Below are 20,576 nucleotides of genomic sequence, written 5' to 3' on the forward strand. Positions count from 1 at the left end.
TAGAAGCCAATCAGCTTGGCCACAGTCCTTGTCCCCACTTGACAGCTGAGGAAACTGAGGCCCAGAGTCGTGAGGCGACTTGCCCCAGGTCCCCCTGCAGACAAGCGGTCCCCTTGACTCTGAGGCTCCGGCTCGTTGGATTTGGCCAGGCGCGTTCGATTGATTAATTGATTGATTGATTGATTGATGGACTGACTGGCTGGGGGGGCGTGGCCACGCCCAGGCTGACGGGCGGGGAAAGGGACCGTGTGCAGAAAGGGGGCGTGGCGGCAGGCGCGAGCCCGCGGAGCCGGCCACGCCCCCTGCCCGGCGCGCGCCGTTGCGGCGTTTCTATTGGCGGAGCCAGGCCACGCCCCCTACCCAGCGCGCGCCGTTGTGGCGTTTCTATTGGTGGAGCCCGGTCTCGCCCCCCCACACCCAGGCGCGCGCCGTTGCGACGTTTCTATTGGTAGAGCCCGGTCACGCCCCCTCCCCGGCGCGCGCCGTTGCAATGTTCCTATTGGCGGAGCCCGGCCACGCCCCCCTCCCCGGCACGCGCCGTTCCGCCCGCTCTCTTGCGGGAACCCGGCCACGCCCTCTCCCCTGCTAGCGACGTTTCCATTGACGGAGTCTGGCCACGCCCCCTCCCGGCGCGCGACGTTCCTATTGGCGGAGCCCGCCCACGCCCCCTCCCCAGCGCGCCGTTCCTGTTGGCGAAGCCCGGCCTCTCCCCCTCCCCGGCGAGCGACTTTCCTATTGGCGAAGCTCGGCCACGCCCCCACCCCAGCGCGCGCCGTTGCGACGCTTCTATTGGCGGAGCGCGGCCACGCCCCCTCCCGGCGCGCGACGTTCCTATTGGCGGAGCCCGCCCACGCCCCCTCCCCAGCGCGCCGTTCCTGTTGGCGAAGCCCGGCCTCTCCCCCTCCCCGGCGAGCGACTTTCCTATTGGCGAAGCCCGGCCACGCCCCCACCCCAGCGCGCGCCGTTGCGACGCTTCTATTGGCGGAGCGCGGCCACGCCCCCTCCCGGCGCGCGACGTTCCTATTGGCGGAGCGCGGCCACGCCCCCTCCCGGCGCGCGACGTTCCTATTGGCGGAGCGCGGCCACGCCCCCTCCCGGCGCGCGCCGTTCCTATTGGCGGAGCCCGCCCACGCCCCCTGCCCGGCGCGCGCCGTTGCGACGTTTCTATTGGCGGAGCGCGGCCCCGCCCCCTCCCGGGTCCGGGCGCGCAGGCGCAGAGCGGGCCGGCGGGCAATCCTCGGGGGGATCCTGGGGGGATTCTCGGGGTGGCATGGCGCTGAGCCCGGTGATCGGGAAGCTGGTGCGGAAGCGGGTGGTGCTGGCCAGCGCCTCCCCCCGCCGCAGGGAGATCCTCAGCAACGCGGTAACCCCACCCCTAACCTACCCCAGCGCTTAGCACAGTGCTGTGCACATCGTAAGCGCTTAACAAATACCAACATCATCATCATTATTATTATTACCCGGCATCCTCTGCGGGATGGTCCTGGGCCAAACCCTGTGCTAAGCGCTGCGGTGGAGACCAGCCCATCCGGGTGGGCCCCCCAGGCTTAATAATCATAAGCGCTTAACACACACCACTATCATTATTAATACATTCATTAAAATAGTATATTAATAGAGTAATAATGTTGGTAATATAGTCATCATGTTGGTAATAATAATGCGCTTAACACATACCAACATGATTATATCGATATACTCTATCAATATATTATTATACTATTAATTATTTTAATATATTAATGATGATGGTGACCATAATAGTATAATATATAGTATTATTACTATATAATTACCAACATGATTATATCGATATACTATATCAATATATTATACTATTAATTATTTTAATATATTAATGATGATGGTGACAATAATAGTATATCGATATAATCATGTTGGTAATTACCAACATGACTATATCGATATACTATATCAATATATTATACTATTAATTATTTTAATATATTAATGATGATGGTGACAATAATAGTATATCGATATAATCATGTTGGTAATTATATCGATATACTATATCAATACATTATTATACTATTAATTATTTTAATATATTAATGATGATGGTGACAATAATAGTATATCGATATAATCATGTTGGTAATATAGTCAATGTTGGTAATAATAATGCGCTTAACACATACCAACATTATTATATTAACATTATTCTATTGATATACTATATCAATATATTATTATACTATTAATTATTTTATTTAATATATTGATAGTAATGATGATGGTGACACACTAATAGTATAGTAATATAATAATGTTGGTAATATAGTAATAATGTTGGTAATAATGCGCTTAACACATACCAACATTATATTAACATTATATTGATATACTATATCAATATATTATATTAATTATTTTAATATATTGATAATAATGATGATGGTGACACACTAATAGTATATTAATATAATAATGTTGGTAATATAGTAATAATGTTGGTAATAATGCGCTTAACACATACCAACATTATTATATTAACATTATTATATTGATATACTATATCAATATATTATACTATTAATTATTTTATTTAATATATTGATAATGATGGTGACACACTAATAGTATATTAATATAATAATGTTGGTAATATAGTAATAATGTTGGTAATAACAATGCGCTGAACACATACCAACATTATCATATTAACCAACATTATTATATCAATATACTATATTAATATATTATACTATTAATTATTTTAACATATTCATGATGATGATGGTGACACAACAATAGTATATTAATATAATAATACTGTTGGTAATATAGTAATAATGATGATGACACAATAATAGTATATTAATATAATAATGTTGGTAACAGTCATAATGTTGGTAATAATAATGCGCTTAACACATACCAACATTATTATATTAACCAACATCATTATGTCAATATACTATATTAATATATTATTCTACTATTAATTATTTCATTTAATATATTAATAATGATGATGATGGTATGTGTTAAGCACTTACTCTGTGCAGAGCACTGTTCTAAGCGCTGGCTGGAGCCCGGGCCTGGGAGTCTGAAGGACCTCGTATCTAAGGCCGTCTCTTCCGCTGGTCTGCTGTGTGACCTTGAACAAGTCACTATACTTCTCTGGGCCCCAGTTCCCTCATCTGTAAAATGGGGATGAAGACCGGGAGCCCCCTGTGGGACAGGGACTCTGATCGACCCGATTAGCTTGTATCAACCGCAGCGTTTAATATCGTGCCTAACTGTCCTCTAGCCTGAAAGCTCATGTCGGCTGATTCTGTTGTATCGCATTCTCCCAAGCGCTTAGCGCAGGGTTCTGACACAATAAGTGCTCAGTACATACCCTTGAATGAATGATTGATTAAAAGTAATAATAACGTTGGTATTTGTGAAGTGCTTACTAAGGGCATAACACTGTTCTAAGCGCTGGGGTAGATACAGGGTAATCAGGTTGTCCCACATGAAGCTCACAGTCTTCACCCCCATTTTACAGATGAGGGAACGGAGGCACAGAGAAGCGAAGTGACTCGCCCAAAGTCACACAGCAGACAAGTGGCAGAGTTGGGATTCGAACCCATGACCTCTGACTCCCAAGCCCGGGCTCTTTCCACTGAGCCACACTGCTTCTCTCTGTTAAGCGCTTACTATGTGCTAAGCACTGTTCTAAGGGCGGGGGTAGACACGAGGTCATCAGGTCGTCCCAGGTGGGGCTCACGGCAATAATAATAATGTTGGTATTTGTTAAGCGCTTACTATGTGCCGAGCACTGTTCTAAGCGCTGGGGTAGATACCAGGTTGTCCCACATGGGGCTCACGTTTTTTAAATTCCCATTTTTACAGATGAGGTCACTGAGGCACAGAGAAGGAAAGTGGCTTGCCCAAAGTCACACAGCTGACCAGTGGCAGAGCCGGAATTAGAACCCACAACCTCTGACGCCCAAGCCCAGGCTCTTTCCACTAAGCCACGCACGGTCTTCGTCTCCATTTAATAATGTTAATAATAATAATGTTGGTATTTGTTAAGCGCTTACTATGTGCAGAGCACTGTTTTAAGCGCTGGGGGTGAGACACAGGGTCGTCAGGGTGTCCCACGTGAGGCTCACAGTTAATCCCCATTTAACAGATGAGGTAACTGAGGCACAGAGAAGTGAAGTGACTTGCCCACAGTCACACAGCTGACAAGTGGCAGAGCCAGGATTCCAACCCATTGACCTCTGACTCCCAAGCCTGGGCTCCTTCCACTGAGCCACACCATTTGACAGATGAGGCACAGAGAAGTGACGTGACTTGCCCAAGGTCACACAGCAGACAAGTGACAGTGATGGTACTTCTTAAGCGCTATGTGCCAGGCACTGAACTAAGCGCTGGGGTGGATACAAGCAAATTGGACTGGACACAGTCCCCGTGGGGCGCACGATCTCAATCCCATTTTACAGATGAGGGAACCGAGGCCCAGGAAAGTCAAGTGACTTGCCCGAGGTCACACAGCGGACAAGTGGCGAAGTCAGGATTAGAACCCATGGCCTTCTGCCTCCAAGCCCGGGCTCTCGCCCCTAGGCCATGCTGCTTGGCACTGTGCTAAGCGCTGGGTTAGATGCATGTCAGTCGGGGTGGACACACTCCCCACAACCATTTTATACGTGAGGGAACTGAGAAGTGAAGTGACTCAGCCAATGTCTCCCAGCAGACAAGTGCTGGAGCCAGGATTAGAACCCAGGACCTTCCAACTCCAGGCCCGGGGTCTCTCCCCTAGACCGTACTGCTCCTCCATACGCCTGTTCTATCTTTACTCCCCCAAGAGCGTAGTACAGCGCTGTCCACACGGTAAGCATTCAGTAAATACCAATCGATCGATTGATCTCCCTTTCTTTTGGGTCCCAGGGCCTGCGGTTTGAGGTGGTCCCGTCCAAGTTTAAAGAGACGCTTGACAAATCTCTGTTCGAGGCGCCTTACGAGTACGCGCTGGAGACGGCCAAGCAGAAGGCCCTCGAAGTGGCTCACAGACTGCATCGGGTGAGCGTGTGTGGGGGGGAAATGAGGAGAGGGGTCGGGGTTTGGGGGGCCGCGACCTGGGCCTTCCTCCGACCGCCACGTAGTCCGCCGGCGGTCAACACGGCGGTTCTCCCGAGGAAACGTTTGCACAGCTGAGGGACTGGAAGAGAAGAGAGGACGGCAGCCCTGCTTCTTTCATCAGCGTCCTCCGTCGAGGGGTCACTGGGGAGGTGGGGGTCTCTCGCCACCGGAAGGGGGAAAAAAACCCAGCAGGATCCGCCAAAGTCGCCGGAATAAAATCATGTCCGACGCTTATCCCGGAGGAGTAGGACAAAAAGCTTTCCCCCTCACAGGGGTCACGGGAACATCCATTTATTTGTGCTCGGAGAAGACACCGCTGACAAAAATCCCTCTGCGAATTCTGTTGTCTCGTACTCTTCCAAGCACTTAGCGCAGTGCTCTACGTAGTTATCATTTGTGCTTCGAAAAGATACCACTGACAGGAGTCTGTCCACTAATTCTGTTGTCTTGTGTTCTCCAAGCACTCGGTACAGTGCTCTGCACGTAGTGCTCAGTAAATACCACTGATGATGACTGATGTCTGCCCCTCTAGACTGTAATCTTACGGGCTGGGAACGTGTCTGCTAATTCTGATGTCCTCTCCCAAGCGCTCAGTACAGTGGTCTGCACTTAGGAAGTGCTCATTGGTTGATCAGTGGCATTCACCTACGCACACACGTGCAACTGTAAAGGCCAGTGTGGGAAACCACAGGATTTGGCTACTTGGGCCGCTCAGTAAATAGCACTGACTCATTTCAGGGGGTGGGAAGCTTTCATTTTCGATGTTCAGAGAGTGGGGTTTTTTTTGTTTGTTTGTTTAATCGTTACAGAAAGACTTTAGGAGTCCGGATGTGGTTATAGGAGCAGACACGATCGTGGTAAGTTCTGCCCACCGCTCATTGAGATACCTGAGCCGCCTCTCCTCTCCATTCATCTGCAGTAATAACAAATAATGGTGGTAATAATTATTATGGTATTTGTTGAGCGCTTAAACTATGCGCCAGGCAACGTACTAAGCACCGGGGGGGATACAAGCAAATGGGGTGGGACACAGTTCCTGACCCACCTGGGGCTTCACCGTCTCAATCCCTCTTTTACGGATGAGGGAACTGAGGCCCAGAAAAGTCAACTGACTTGCCCAAGGTTCCACAGCAGACAAGTGGCGGAGACGGAATTAGCACCCATGACCTGCTGACTCCCAGGCCTGTGCTCTATCTACTTGTGAAGCGCTTACTGTGTGCCAAGCACTGTACAAAGCGCTGGGGTAGAGACAAGATGATCAGCTCCCACGTGGGGCTTTCAGCCTAGCACGGCCTAACAGATAGAGCCCGGGCCTGGGCGTCAGAGGACCTGGGTTCTCAACCCACCTCCTCCACTTGTCTGCTGGGTGACCTTGGGCAAGTCACTTCACTTCTCTGGGCCTCAGTTCCCTCATCTGTAAAACGGGGCTGAAGACTGAGCCCCACGTGGGACGGGGATCGTGTCCAACCTGATTAGCTTCTAGCCACCCCAGTGTTTAGTACAGTAGCCGGCCTATAGTAAGCACTTAAATACGACAACAATCATTATTATTATTGGCTTTGCTCCATTGGCCATCCCCGGTGAGACAGGAGCAGTGGTTGGACATGGAAACCCAGGGGTCACTTGGACTTAGGTCAGCCGTCACTCAAGTCCCACATGGGGCAGCCTGAGGAGCAGGAGACCCTGTGTAGCCTGCTGCGTGACCTCAGATGAGTCATTTCCCTTCTCTGGGCCTCAGTTTCCCCAGCTGAATAATGGGGACTCGGGCCAGGGCTCTCACTGTTTGGCATACAATAAGAGCCGTCTTCTTATCTGTGAAATGGGGATGGAGACTGTGAGCCCCATGTGGGACACGGACTGTGCCCAACGTATCTTATTTCTACCCCAGTACTTAGTACAGTGCCTGGCACATAGTGCTTAACAAAGACCATAAAAAAAGAAATAAAAAAGGGCTTAACCGAAACTATTATTATAATGATTTTTTATTATTATTACTGCTGCTGCCGTTATTATCTGGAGAACTGTAAGCTCAACAAACTCAAGCAGCAGCGATTTTCCACCCACACCCTTTGTGGTTAGACATGTGCAAAGGAAGCTTCATCATCTCTGGATCTTTATGGTTGAAGGGAGTAAGCTGAGCTTCTTAGTTGAAGAACTCTAAACTTGTTGTGGGCAGGGAATGTGTCTCTATTTTTCTATTGTACTCTCTCAAGCGCTCAGTACAGTGCTCTGCACACAGTGAGCAGTCAATAAATACAAGTGAATGAACTCTAACGCTATGAGAGATGAAGCTCTGAATTCCCATAGCACTAGGCCTGACGGGACCTGATTACCTTGTCTCTATCCCAGCTTCCCCTAGACCTCCTTGGAAGCAGTGTGGCCTAGTGGAAAGAACCCAGGCCAGGAGTTAGAGGACTTTGGGCAAGTCATTTCACTGGGCCTCAGTTTCCTCAACAGTCAAATAAGGATTAGATATCCATTCTACCTCCTACTTAGTCTGTGAGCCCCAGGTGGGACAGGGACTATGCCCAACCTGCTGCTTATCTTGTATCTTCTCCAGTGCTTATAACAGCCCTTGAAACATAGGAAACACTTAAATATCATAATCATAATTACCATTTTTATGGTATTTGTTACAAATTTATTCTGGGTCAAGCACTGCTGTAATCATTATTATTATTAGGCTAGTGCCTTTTGCAGACATTATGATGGATAAATTGAAAAGTAAATACTTTGTTAGACCATCATGACTCAATGTGCAAATGAGCATATTTCTCCCATCCTCTCTTCCTTTCAGGCAGTGGAAGGACTGATTTTGGAGAAACCAGTTGATAAGCAAGATGCCTACAACATGCTTTCAAGGTCAGTGTTGTCCAGGGATGAGAAAAATTTGGGTTTGTAACAAGCCATTGATCAATGGTGTTTGATGAGGGCTTCCTGTGTGCAGAGCACTGGACCGAGTGCTCAGAGAGGATAATCCAGCAGGGTTTGTAGACAAGTTCCCCACTCACAAGGAGTCTAGAGGGGAGACGGACATCATTATAAATAAATTAAGGGTAGGGACATGAGTGCTGTGGGGTTGAGGGAGGGGTGAATAAAGGGAGCAAGTCAGAGTGATGCAGAAAGGAGTGGGAGAAGAGAGGAGGGCTCAGTCAGGGAAGGCCTCTTGGAGATGTGCCTTTAATGAGGCTTTAAAGCAGGGAAAAGTGGTTGTCTGTTGGCTATGAAGAGGGAGGGTGTCCCAGGTCGGAGGCAGGACGTGAGCGAGAGGTTGGCAGCGAGACAGACGAGATCGAAGTGCAGTGAATAGGTTGGCATTAGAGGAGCAAAGTGTGCGAGCTGGGTTGGAGTAGGAAAGCAGTGAGGTGAGGAAGGAGGGGGCAAGATGATTGAGAGCTTTAAAGTCAACGGTGCAGTTTTGTTTGACACGGAGGAGGGTGGATAATTGAAGATTGTAAGCTCCTCGAGGGCAGGTATCAGACCTACTGATTCTTTTGCACTTTCCCAGGCATGTGGTACAGTGTAGTTCTAAGAGCTAAGGTTCAAGGTAATCAATTTGGACACAGTCCCTGTCTAGAATGGGACTTTCGGTTTAAGTCAGAGGATTCAGTCCCCCTTTTACAGATGATGGAACTGAGGCATGATAAAGTGAAGTGACTTGCTCAAAGTCACACAGCAGATAATTGGCGGAGTGGGGATTAGAACCCAGGTTCTCCAACTCCCAGCCCTGTGCTCTTTCCACTAGGACATCGTGCCTTCCCTCACACTGCCTGTTTATTTTAGTGTTGGCCTCCTCTCTCTAGATAGTAAGGTGCCTGAGGTCAGGAATGGGGTCTAACTGCAGGTATTTAAGTGCTTACTATGTACTAGGCACTGTACTAAGCACAGGGGTAGATATCAGCTAATCAGGTCATTCCTTATCCCACATGGGGCTCCCAGTTTTCATCCCCATTTTCCAGATGAGGTCACTGAGGTACACAGAATTGAAGTGACTCACCCAACAGACAAGCGCTTAGAAAATATCAACAGTAATATTAAGGGACAGAGCCAGGATTAGAATCCAAGTCCTTCTGACTCCCAGGCCCTATCCACTAGAAGGGTAGAGGTCTGTGTTTTCAAAAATCTTGGTTTGAGAAATGGACTACCAGAGTGAGACCCTTTTTTTTCCTGTCTTTTAGGCTGAATGGGAGAGAGCACAGTGTGTTTACAGGGGTTGCTATAGTTCACTGTAGCAGCAAAGGTAACCGGGTTTTTTTTGTTTTTTGTTTTTTCAAAATTCGTATGTGTATCATTTGTGGGAAAGAGCATTCTGAAAATAGGCCCAGGTTCCAGAGGGACTGTTTTTTTTATTTTATGGTATCATTAAGCACTTACTATATGTCACACGCTGTTTTTTTGTGGTTTTTTTAAATCATATTTCTTAAGCGCTTTCTATATGCCAGGCACAGTACTAAGCTAATCAGTTGTACTCAGTCTATGTCTCACATGGGGCTCAGTCTGAATCCCCATTTTACAGTGGGGGTAACAGAAGCCCAGACAAGTGAGGTGACTAGGCCAAAGTCACCCAGCAGACAAATGGCAGAGCCGGGACCAGAACCCAGGTCCTTTTCTCGGGCTCTCTCCACTGGGCCATGCTGTCTCCCTTTATCCAAGCTGTTCTAAGTGCTGGGGTGGATTCAAATTAATCAGGTTGGACTTGATTTCATCTTTTACCGAAAAAACTGCTGCGTGGATACGGCATGGGCCCGAGAGTCCCTGGGAGTTAAACAGTGTTTACTGAGCACTTCCTGTGTGCAGAGCACTGTACAAAGCCCTTGGGAGGTTTAAAATATAACAGACTCTGTAGCCACTAGTCCTTGCCCACGATGAGTTTATAGTCCAAAAGGGGAGACAGATATAAATTATAAATACGGACATAATTGTTGTGGGGCTGAGGGAGGGGTGAGTAAAGGGTGCAAATCCAAGTGTTAGGGTGATGCAGAAGGAGGGGAGGGGAGAGCTTAGTCGGGGAAGGCCTCTTGGAGGAGATGAGATTTTAGTAAGGCGTCCAAGGGGGAGGGAATTCCAGCCCGTGTTAAGAACTAGTTAAAACACTCCCAGCAGACACTGTGGCATGATCCCCCTGGATTAATTTATCAAGGGCCTACTCCAAGATGAAGGACTCTGGGAGTCAAGCAGCAGGCAAGGTGGCACGATCTCTCTAGATGTACATATCAAAGGCCTGGGAAACTTCCTCAGAGGACCATACTTCTGTGGGAAAAGCCAAGTCCAGGTTTTTGCCATTGCAGATAATGAACTCACAACCGAAGTGTCCCAGTTCCACGAAGAGACGACCGTGAAGTTCTCAGAGCTGTCCGAGGAGCTGCTGTGGGACTACATCCACAGCGGAGAGCCCATGTAGGTGGGGCCGCACCACGGGGACCGCATTTCCCTCAGGCCTCCATGTCTGATTCCATCTCTGAGGGAAACGAACGAACCCCTGAGGGCGGGATCTCGAAGACGCAAACGCCGAGTCCCAGAAGGACCCCACGATCTAAGATCCCGCGCCCGATTCCCGGTCGGTCGATCGTACCTGTTCAGCACTTACCGTGTGCAGAGCACTGCATTAAGTGCTTTGGAGAGTATGGTATAACAGAGTTGGTAGACAACATATTACCTGTCCACCAGTGAACTGGTCTTTAGCAGCTGGAAGCGTGTAGCAAATCTCATTATTCGAGTGATTTGAATAAAACGTCGAAGATGCCTTGGGGATTACCTGAAACAACCGAACTCTCTGTGCAGCCCTGCGTGAGCAAGGGGGCCTCCTTCCTCCTTAACGCCTCGGCACGTTCCCCCTTCCCTTCCTCATCCTCAATCCTCCCCTTGGTCGGTTTCCTCAGGGACAAGGCCGGCGGGTACGGGATCCAGGCTCTCGGGGGCATGCTGGTGGAGTCCGTGCATGGAGATTTCCTCAATGTGGTGGGCTTCCCTCTCAACCGCTTCTGCAAGCAGCTGGCGGCCCTGTACCCGGCCCCAAGACTCCCCGCCCCGCCTGGAGGGACCCCTGAGACCCTGGGGCGGGAAGACGGTCCCAGCCTCCCGCCCCTCGCGTCCTCGGACGGTCAACCCGCCCAGCCTCCGGCCTCGGCCCACTGCCAGCGGACCCCGGGAGAGGAAGGGCAGGCCGGATTTCCCGCCTTCCTCCTGGACCTCATCGACGGCTTCCGGGCCTCTAAGGTAACTCCGGAGGGCCCCCGGGGTCCGGGGGTGCCGCGTCGGTGGGGGGGGGGTGAGTAAACAAGCCTCAAGGGAAGACCGAAAGCCCCAGGGGTGGGGAGGAAGAGAAGCACCACGGCTTAGCGGACAGACCCCGGGCCTGGGAGTCAGAAGAACCTGGGTTCTAATCCCCGCTCTGCCGCTTGTCTGCTGTGTGACCTGAGGCAGGTCACTTCATTTCTCTGGGCCTCCGTTTCCTCATCTGTAAAATGGGGATTAAGACGGTGAGCCCCACGTGGGACAGGGACTGTTTCCAACCTGCTAGTCACGGCCTCCTTGACTTCAAGCACTACAGAGTTTCTTTAGATACAATTGGTAACAGAATCCTAGCTTCACACATGATCAAAGAGCACTAATCCTCTTTATATTCCTTAATTCAAACAGCAGTAAATTCTACTTGAGGTAATCATTAAAGCCCAGCCTGGTTTTCTCCATTCTAAGGATCTGGGCAAACACTACTGATAAGCAGGTTAGTAATCCTGACCTGGCTTCTTCCTGCCTCAGGCCCTTGACAAATCAAAGCTCCCCGATAAACAGATAGATAACCTAGATGGGACAGAACAAAGGAGAGAGGAGGAGTCCTGACCTGCCGGCTTTGATGAAAAAGGCGGGAGGTTTGGCTTAATTTAGTCCAGGCCTAAATTTACGGCTCCTCACAAGTTCCGTTCCTTGGTATTCTACCACATCTAGGATCTCTTATTACCAGAGAGACCCTTGTTCATTTAAACCAGGCTGGTTATGAGACCGTCCAACCGACCTAGAAACGGAACAGCTCAGGGGGAACAGTTGGATGAGAAGAGGCTAATGCAAGGCCTAGACCTCTGGGCTTCCACAGTTAGTAGACCCGTTCCCCGCCTATAACGAGCTCACAATCTAGAGGGGGAAGGCAGTTAATAGTATTTGTTAAGTGCTTACTATGTGCCAGGCACTGCACTAAGCGTTGGGGTGGATACAGCGCTTAGAACAGTGCTTGGCACCAATACCATTATTATTATACAAGCTCATCGAGAAGCCACATATAATGGTGGTATTTGTTAAGCACTTACTATGTGCCAGGCACTGTATTAAGTGCTGGGGTAGACACAACTTAATCGAGAATCCACATAATAATGGTGGAATGTGGTAAGCACTTAACTATGCCCCAGGCACAGTACAAGTGCTGGGATAGATACAAGTTAATCTTCGAGAAGCCACCTAATAATAACTGTGGTATTTATTAAGCGCTTACTGTGTGCTAGGTACTGTACTGTGCCTTGGGGTAGATAGCATTGTGAGCTGCCCCCACCGGCTGGTACCAACCAGGACCTTCCTGAACCCGGGGAGCCTCGGTGACATGTAGTGCAGACAAACCGTACCTCTGATCCCCAACGTTATCCCGGAAAGTTTTTTTACTTAATTTTACCAACTTGCAAGGGAGTGACGCATACACACACTCACTCATTCCACTCCACCAGCGGTCCAGTGCTGGTCAAGGGAGCCCGTCCTGCCAATGCTTCTTGTTTCTCCTTCCAAATGCTGTTGCCTTCTGCTGCTTTCCTGCTGCTCTTCTTCACCGTTTCTGCTCCAGGTGCTTTTTGCCTGGCTCCTCCCCATTCGAAGGGACCCCGCCTTTTATCTGCCTCAGGTGTGGAAGCTTTGGCTCCAAGTGGAAAACATTGATTGTTCTAGGTCTCTTACGGGGGAGAGCAGGGAGAGGAGGCCAGAGGGAACTGAGGCCCAGAGAAGTGAGGCATCCAAGATGAGGAGCGGAGCGGGGATTAGAACCCAGGTCCTTCTGATTCCCCGGCCCGGGCTCCATCCACTAGGTCACCCTGCTTCGAGTCTGAGCACTTACTGTATGCAGAACACTGCACTAAGCACTTGGGAGAGGATGACACAATACAACAGACACATCCCCGGACACACCGAGAAATCATTGTCCCAGTGTCGTTATGGTTGAAAAAACCCAAATCAATCCATCTGTGGTATTTATTGAGCGCTATGTGCTAGAGCACTGTACTAAGCACTTGGGAAAGGACAGTATAAAGAAGGTGCCCTCCCAGTGTCCTGGCACCTTGGCGGGGGTCGGAACATCGTCCGAGGGGCAGCCGGGCCCCCCGGAGAAGGAGCTGAGGGTGGGGGTCTGTTCCCGGAGCAGGCCCTGTTCGTAGCCTCCAAGCTGAAGCTGTTCGATCTGCTGAGCGGCGGGAGTGTACTGGATGCCTCACAGGTGGCCCGGGAGATCAAAGCATCCGCTCAAGGGACCGACGGGCTCCTCCAGGCCTGCACCGCCTTGGGGCTTCTCCACAAAACCCAGCGAGGTACGACGTCTTCCTGCCGTTCGGATGATTCCCGCCACTGTTTATTGAGTCAGAAAGTCCTGGGTTCTAATCCCCTTGGCTGCTGGGTGATCTTGGGCGAGTCACTGTGTCTACCAACTCTGTTGGATTGTAATAATATTAATGGTAATAATGGTGGTATTTTTTAAGCGCTTAATATGTCCCACACACCACTGTTCTTACTATGTCCCATGCACCACTCTAAGATACGAGATCATCAGATATTGTATTCTCCCAAGCGCCGAGTGTAGTGCTCTGCACATAATAAGTGCTCAATAAATACCACTGACCGACTTCCCTTCTCCGTCTCTCTCCCCCTCTAGACTGTGAGCTCATTGTGGGCAGGGAATGTTTCTGTCTATTGTCCTACTGGACTCTCCCAAGTGCTTATTCAGAGCTCTGCATTCAGTGAGCGCTCAATAAATTCGATCGAATGAGCGAATGACTCTGTAATATGGAGATTAAGACTGTGAGCCCCATGTGGGTCAGGAACTGTGTCCGTCCAGATTACCTTGTATTACCCCAGCACTTCGAACAGTGCTTAACACCAAGTAAGCGCTGAACAGAACCCATCGCCATTATCATTATTATTGTTACTCATTATTCTTCCTGAGATCGGACATGGTTTTCCAGGCTACAGCAACACGGAACTGGCCAACGCGTACCTGGTGTCCGACAGTGACCGCTCGCTTCATGGCTACGTCGTCCACTCGAATGACTATTTCTGGCCAGTCTTTACGCACTTGGAATCGACGGTCAAAGGCGGGCCCAGTGAGACACGGGATCCGCTTCAGGTACTGGAGAAGAAGGAGGCTCCGTTTGTTCCAGCCAGTGTAATTTCGTCGTGGGCAGGGAACGTGTCCGTTTATTGTTGTATCGGACCCTCCCGAGCGCTCAGTCCAGCGCTCTGCCCCAGTCAGCGCTCAATTCAAGCGCTTAGTACAGTGTTCTGCACATAGTAAGCGCTCAATAAATACTATGGAATGAATGAATATTTCAAATTTAAGCCAACAGTGGTATTTATTGAGCGCTGACTGTGTGCACAGCACTGGACTGAGCACTTGGGAGAGTCCAGTGTAACAGAACTGGCAGACACATTCCCTGCCCACAGTCAGTGCTATTTTTTGAGCACTTACTGTGCAGAGCGCTGGATTAAGCGTTTGGGAGAGGACGACCAACAGGATTAGCAGACACGTCCCTGCCTACAAGAAGCTTCCAGTCTAGAGCTAAGAGAGTGGTCATGACTCCAAAAGACACTTTCCAAGCGCTTAGTACAGTGCTCTGCACGCAGTAAGCGTTCATTAAATACGACCGAATGAAGGAATGAAAAGACTGCCGAGGAGCAGCCTGACCTTAGTGGAGGTAGAGCACGGGCCCGGTGTCTGGATTCTAATTCCTGCTCCACCACTTGTCTGCCACCAGATGCAATCCCTGTCCCACTTGGGGCTCATGGCCTTAAGCCCCATTTTACAGATGAGGGAACTGAGGCTCAGAGAAGGGAAGTGACTTACCCAAAGTCACACAGCGGACAAGTGGTGGAGCCAGGATGAGAACCCAGATTCTTCTGACTCCCAGGTCCGGGCTCTACCCTTTAGGCCACGCAGCTTCCCATGACGATGGGTTCAGTAGGACAGGAAGAGGGATGAGCCGACCGGATAGGCCACAGCAAGAGCTGGGGTGGTAAGGATTTACAACTCCAGCAGATGGCTTATAGGGCTAATTGTGGTATTTGTTAAGCGCTTACTCTGTACTATTCCTTTCTCACAACGAGCTTAGGGTCTAGATGGGGAGGCAGACCTCAGTGGAAACAAAGAAATGGCAGATATGGACGTAAGCGCTGTAGGGCTGAGGGGGGCGGGAATGAACAAAGTGAGTATGTCATTAAGCGGGAACTAGGCGCAGAACACGGTACTGAGCGCTCCGCTAGAGCTCTGCCCTCGGGGGGTGCCAGGTTCCCCTTCATACGGTGGTGAGGGCCGGGAGGCGGCGGGGCGAGGGCTCACTGGCGTCTGACCTGCCGTGTGGAACGTTCAGGACGACAGCACGGAGGCCAGAGGCTGCTTGATGAGCGCCATGCACTGGACGGCCCGGCTGGGTGCGGGGGACGTGGCCACCGCCTTCGATCTGTCCCGCTTCCGCTCTGCCTGTGACCTAGGAGGTAAGGACCGTGTCCATCCTGATGATCTTGTAACTCTCCCAGCGCTTAGTACAGTGCCTGGCACATAGTGCTTAACCAATACCAGGAAAGAAAAAAAAAAGGCATCCGGCCCTGACTACCGGTCTCAGCTACTAGGCGCTTAACAAATATCACAATTATTAATATGCCAGTGTCCCTGAGAAGACAGGCAGGGGGAATGAAAAGGTTTTCGTTTTCTCCTTATGATTCATTTAATCGTATTTATTGAGCGCTTACTGTGTGCAGAGCACTATGCTAAGCGCTTGGGAGAGTACAATAGAACAATAAACAGACACATTCCCTGCCTACCATGAGCTTACAGACAAGAGGGGGAGACAGACATAAATAGAAATAAATAAAATACAGCTATGGACCTACGAGGCAAAAGAGCTCAGAGGGGTGGATCGGAGAGAGAAAGAGGCGCAATTCAAGGCTCTGACCGCTCATTCATTCAGTCGTGTTTATAGAGCGCTTACTGTGTGCAAAGCACTGGACTAAGTGCCTGACTATTGTGCTTCCATACAGGTAAATACCAGCAAAATGCTTTGGGCTATTATATCGGTGGCGTTGTTTTTTTTTTCCCCAGGTTGCACTGGGGCTCTGGCATGTGCACTTCAGCAGAATTATCCCAGCCTGAAAGTGACGGTGTTTGACCTCCCAGAGATCATCGAAAACGTTTCCGCCTTTTATCCGGGTGGTCACCAGCCCCCGGGAATCACATTCGTGTCGGGTAAACCACTACTATTACTAAAAATAATCATAATGGAATTAAATGCTTTCCATGTGGTAAACACCACGATAAGGACTGGGGTAGCTACAACGTAAGCCAGTCGGACACAGACCCTCTCCCTCACGGGGCTCGTCGTCTGAGGTGGAAGGAGAACGGGTGACTCGCCTCCATCTTACAGATGAGAAAACGGAGGCCCGGAGAATTCCCTAAGATCACAAGGCAGGGAAATGGCAGAGGCGGGATCCGAACTCGGGTCTCCTGACTCCCAGGACCCCGCACTGTCTTTGTGGTCGGATTAAAGACATCGAAACCCGGTCACCTCAGGACCTTCAAGCTGAATGTTGATCTACCAGTGGCGGGTCATTAGGCCCAAGACGGTACCGACCGTCATGGTAGAAGCCACTTGGCCTAGCACCTGGAGCCCGGGCCTGGGAGTCAGAAGGACCTAGGTTCTCATCCCGGCTCCGCCACTTACCATCAGGGTGACCTTGGGTGAGTCACTTCACTTCTCAGGGTCTCAGTTACCTCATCTGTAAAATAGGGATTCAGACTGTGAGCCCACTGTGGGTCAGGGACTGCGTCCACCCTGATTAACTAGTATCTACCCCAGTGTTTAGTACAGTACCTGGCCCATAGTAAGCGCTTAAGAAATACCAGATGCCACAGTTAGAGTTCCAGCCAGCTGAACCGCCTCCTAGCAAATGCGCGTTTGCCTACCTAGGTGATTTCTTCCAAGACGCTCTCCCCGAAGCCGACCTTTACATCCTCTCGAGAATCCTGCAGGACCTGTCCGAGGACCAAATCCAGGCATTATTAAGCCGAATATCGGCTGTGTGTAAGCCAGGTGAGGCTCTCCACCTGTTGAAATGCTGTTCTGGGTTTGTTTGTGCCTTAATCCCTCCCCGTATCCCTCAGAGATGCCAATTTAAGGGGCTGGGCTACAGGCGGTGGCCTCTATCTGTTTCTTCAGGGGGTTTGGGTGAGGTGGGAGAGGCACTGTTGTCTGAGCAGGGCACAAGACCTTGGCCCCAAGATGGCACCGGGGGGTGAGGGGTAGCTCACTTTCCAAGGGAGAGAGAGAGAGAGGGATGGGGGGAGTGAGAAGTAAAAAAAGACAGAGGAAGAAAAAAGGGAAAAGGAGAGGAAGAGAAAGAAAGCAAGAGAGAAAAAAAGACAGAAGGAGAAAAAGGAGAACGGAAAAAAAGAACAAGAGAGAGCGAAAAAAGAGGTGGGAAAAGAGAAAAAAAAAGAAAAGAGAGGGAGATAGTAAGGAAAAATAGCCCCCCAACCCATCCGATCCGGTCCCGTCCACCGGGGACCGGTGGGGTCAGTAATCCCAGAAGCGTGTCCGGGTCGTTTTTCCCGCGGCTGCAGGCGGCGGTCTCCTGGTGGTGGAAACGTTGGCGGGCGAGGAGAGAAGCCGTCGCCGGCCGGCCCGCGCCGCCCTCCACCGCCTCAGCGGGGGCCCGGGCCCCGGCCCGCTGCGGAGCCGCACCCACTACGCCCGCCTGCTGGCCCCCCACGGCTTCACCCAACTGCAAGTCGAGGGCACCGGGAACTTCCTGGATGCCATCTTGGCTTTGAAGACACCCTGCCAGCACTGAGGGGGACTGTTTGAGGGGAGGGGGCGGGAGGAGAGGGATGGTCACTGCCTGTTGGACTGAAAGGAAAACTGCTCAGTTGGTGGTGGATTCATCTGGCTGAGGAAAAAGGCCCTAGCCGGGGTGGGTCGGGTGGGGTGTGTCCCCACTCAGGGAACGTTTTGGTTCTGTGGTTGTACTGGACTCCCCAAGCACTTAGTACGGTGCTCTGAGCACGGTAAGCGCCCGGTAAATACCACTGATTGATTAATCGATTATGGGCAGGAAACCTGCCTAACTCTTGCATTGTCCTCTCCCAAGTGGTTAGTACAGTGCTCGCTTAGTACAGTGCTCTGCACATAGTAAGCGCTCAATAAATACTATTGAATGAATGTTCTGCGCACAGTAATCGCTCAGTAAAGACCACTGCCATCGGATCCTCCCCCCCTCTAGCTTCACCCACCTCTGACCCTTCCAACCTCCAGGAGCCGCCCCCTGCCCTTCTTCAGCCTCCCGCGCCCCGAATCCCATCCTCCGTCCCCACTCCACCCCTCCCAAAGGATCAGTCAGTCAAGGGTATTTAGTGAGCACTTACTGTGTGCCGAGCACTGTACTGAGCGCCTGGGAGAGGACAGGAGAACAATATAACAGATACATTCCCTGATCACAAGGAGCTGAGTTTGCCCAGGCCCCAGGGTGCCTGATATCTTGATGAGAAGCAGTATGGCCTAATGGAAAGAGCCAGAGGACCTGGGTTCTAATCCCGACCCCACCACCTGTCTGCTGTGTGACCTCGGGCAAGTCACGTCACTTCTCTGTGCCTCAGTTCTCTCAGCTGTAAAACGGGGGTCAAGACTGGGAGCCCCAAGTGGGACAGGGACTGTGTCCAACCTGATGATCTTGTATTTATCCCAGCGCTTAGCACGGTGCTTGGCACATAGTAAGTGCTTAACAAATACTATAGTTATTATTATTATGTCCTGGAAGTCCAGGAGGCAGAGTCTTTGCTGTAGCCTCCTTGGCCTCATGGCCTCCTCAAGCCTAGCGCATTCGAAGAGGAATCCAGGCACCTCCTCCACCAACCCCCGCTTGTTCCCCTGGGCATCTTTCTGGGGATGTACAGACTCGCTTCTGGACTCTGACCCTGCCGCGCCTCCGCCCCCCCCGGCCCCGCGATCCACTCACGAGCCAAAGTTGAATGCCCGGAACTTATGCTTCCCATCGCTGTGTAAACTCGTCACTGCTGCTGGGTTCAGAAGTTTGGGAAATGGTTTAAATGCCTGCCACCTCCAGATCTAAACAATCAAATCCAAGAGGATTTTCAGTAAAAAAAGATTGTTTGAAACAAAATCTGCGTTTGTTTCTAATGATATTTGTGTGACGCTTGCTATGGGCCGAGCACCGTGCTAAGCGCCGGGGTAGAAACAAGCTCATCAGGTTGGGGACAGTCCCTGTCCCACATGGGCCTCACAGTCTCAATCCCCATTTGACAGAGGAGGCAACCGAGGCCCAGAGAAGCGAAGTGACTTGGCCAGGGTCACACAGGAGATAAGTGGCAGAGCCAGGGAGAGAACCCAGGTCCTTCTGACTCCCAGGCCTGGGCTCTACCCACTAGGGCACGTCCTTCTGTTCTACTTTTCTGCAAAGTGAAAATAATTCCTACTTCCACCTCCTCTTATTGCTCTTCACTCAGGTAGGAAAGATAAAAGACCTTTAGAAGTCAGAATTAGAATCAGACGATAAGTCCTCAGTTCTAAACCCAGATCTGTCACTTGCCGGTACAGTGACCTTGAGCAAGTTTCTTAATAATCTTGATATTTGTTAAGCGCTTACTATGTGCAGAGCACTGTTCTAAGCGCTGGGGGATACAAGGTGATCAGGTTGTCCCACGTGGGGCTCACAATCCCCATTTTATAGATGAGGGAACTGAGGCACAGATAAGTGACTTGCCCATAGTCACACAGCTGGCAAGTGGCAGAGCTGGGATTCGAACCCATGACCTCTGACTCCCAAGCCCGGGCTCTTTCCACTGAGCCACGCTGCTTCTCTTAACTTTTCTGGGCCTCAGTCCCATCATCCGTAAAGTGGGGACAGGGACTGTGACCAGCCCGATAAGCCTGTATCCACCCCAGTGCTTAGTACAGTGCCTGGCAATAGTAAGCACTAGACAAACGACATTAAGACAAACAAAGGAAATGTGCTCCCCATGCAACTCCCCTCACACCCCCGTCATCCTGTTCCTAGTTTAGTCTGAGGCTGGAAGGGGATGAACCAAAAAGAACCTAGTGAATCTGAAATCAGTCCCCAGACCTGCCCCCCCACCATCGATTTTCTTCCTCTGGGAGGATGAGAACAACAACCAGAAAGCAAACAAGGCCAAAGGCCACGGGGAGGGAAGTTATTTCCAATCAAACATACCT

At 50.5% G+C, this 20,576-nt stretch overlaps 1 protein-coding gene across 1 annotated transcript; it reads left to right on the top strand.

Moving 5' to 3' along the window:
* Positions 1-1,203: 1,203 nt before the first annotated feature.
* ASMTL (acetylserotonin O-methyltransferase like) lies at positions 1,204-18,436 on the top strand. The gene is made up of 13 exons (XM_007672858.3): positions 1,204-1,363; positions 4,906-5,037; positions 5,907-5,954; positions 7,895-7,959; positions 9,276-9,337; positions 10,386-10,494; positions 10,977-11,313; positions 13,490-13,652; positions 14,304-14,464; positions 15,705-15,828; positions 16,433-16,576; positions 17,298-17,420; positions 17,951-18,436. The coding sequence occupies exons 1-13, from the start codon at positions 1,271-1,273 to the stop codon at positions 18,178-18,180; spliced, it is 1,791 nt and encodes a 596-aa protein (XP_007671048.2). The 5' UTR covers positions 1,204-1,270; the 3' UTR covers positions 18,181-18,436.
* Positions 18,437-20,576: the final 2,140 nt, after the last annotated feature.

The sequence above is a fragment of the Ornithorhynchus anatinus genome, chromosome 15 (assembly GCF_004115215.2).
Source record: "Ornithorhynchus anatinus isolate Pmale09 chromosome 15, mOrnAna1.pri.v4, whole genome shotgun sequence".
Taxonomy (NCBI): Eukaryota; Metazoa; Chordata; class Mammalia; order Monotremata; family Ornithorhynchidae; genus Ornithorhynchus; species Ornithorhynchus anatinus.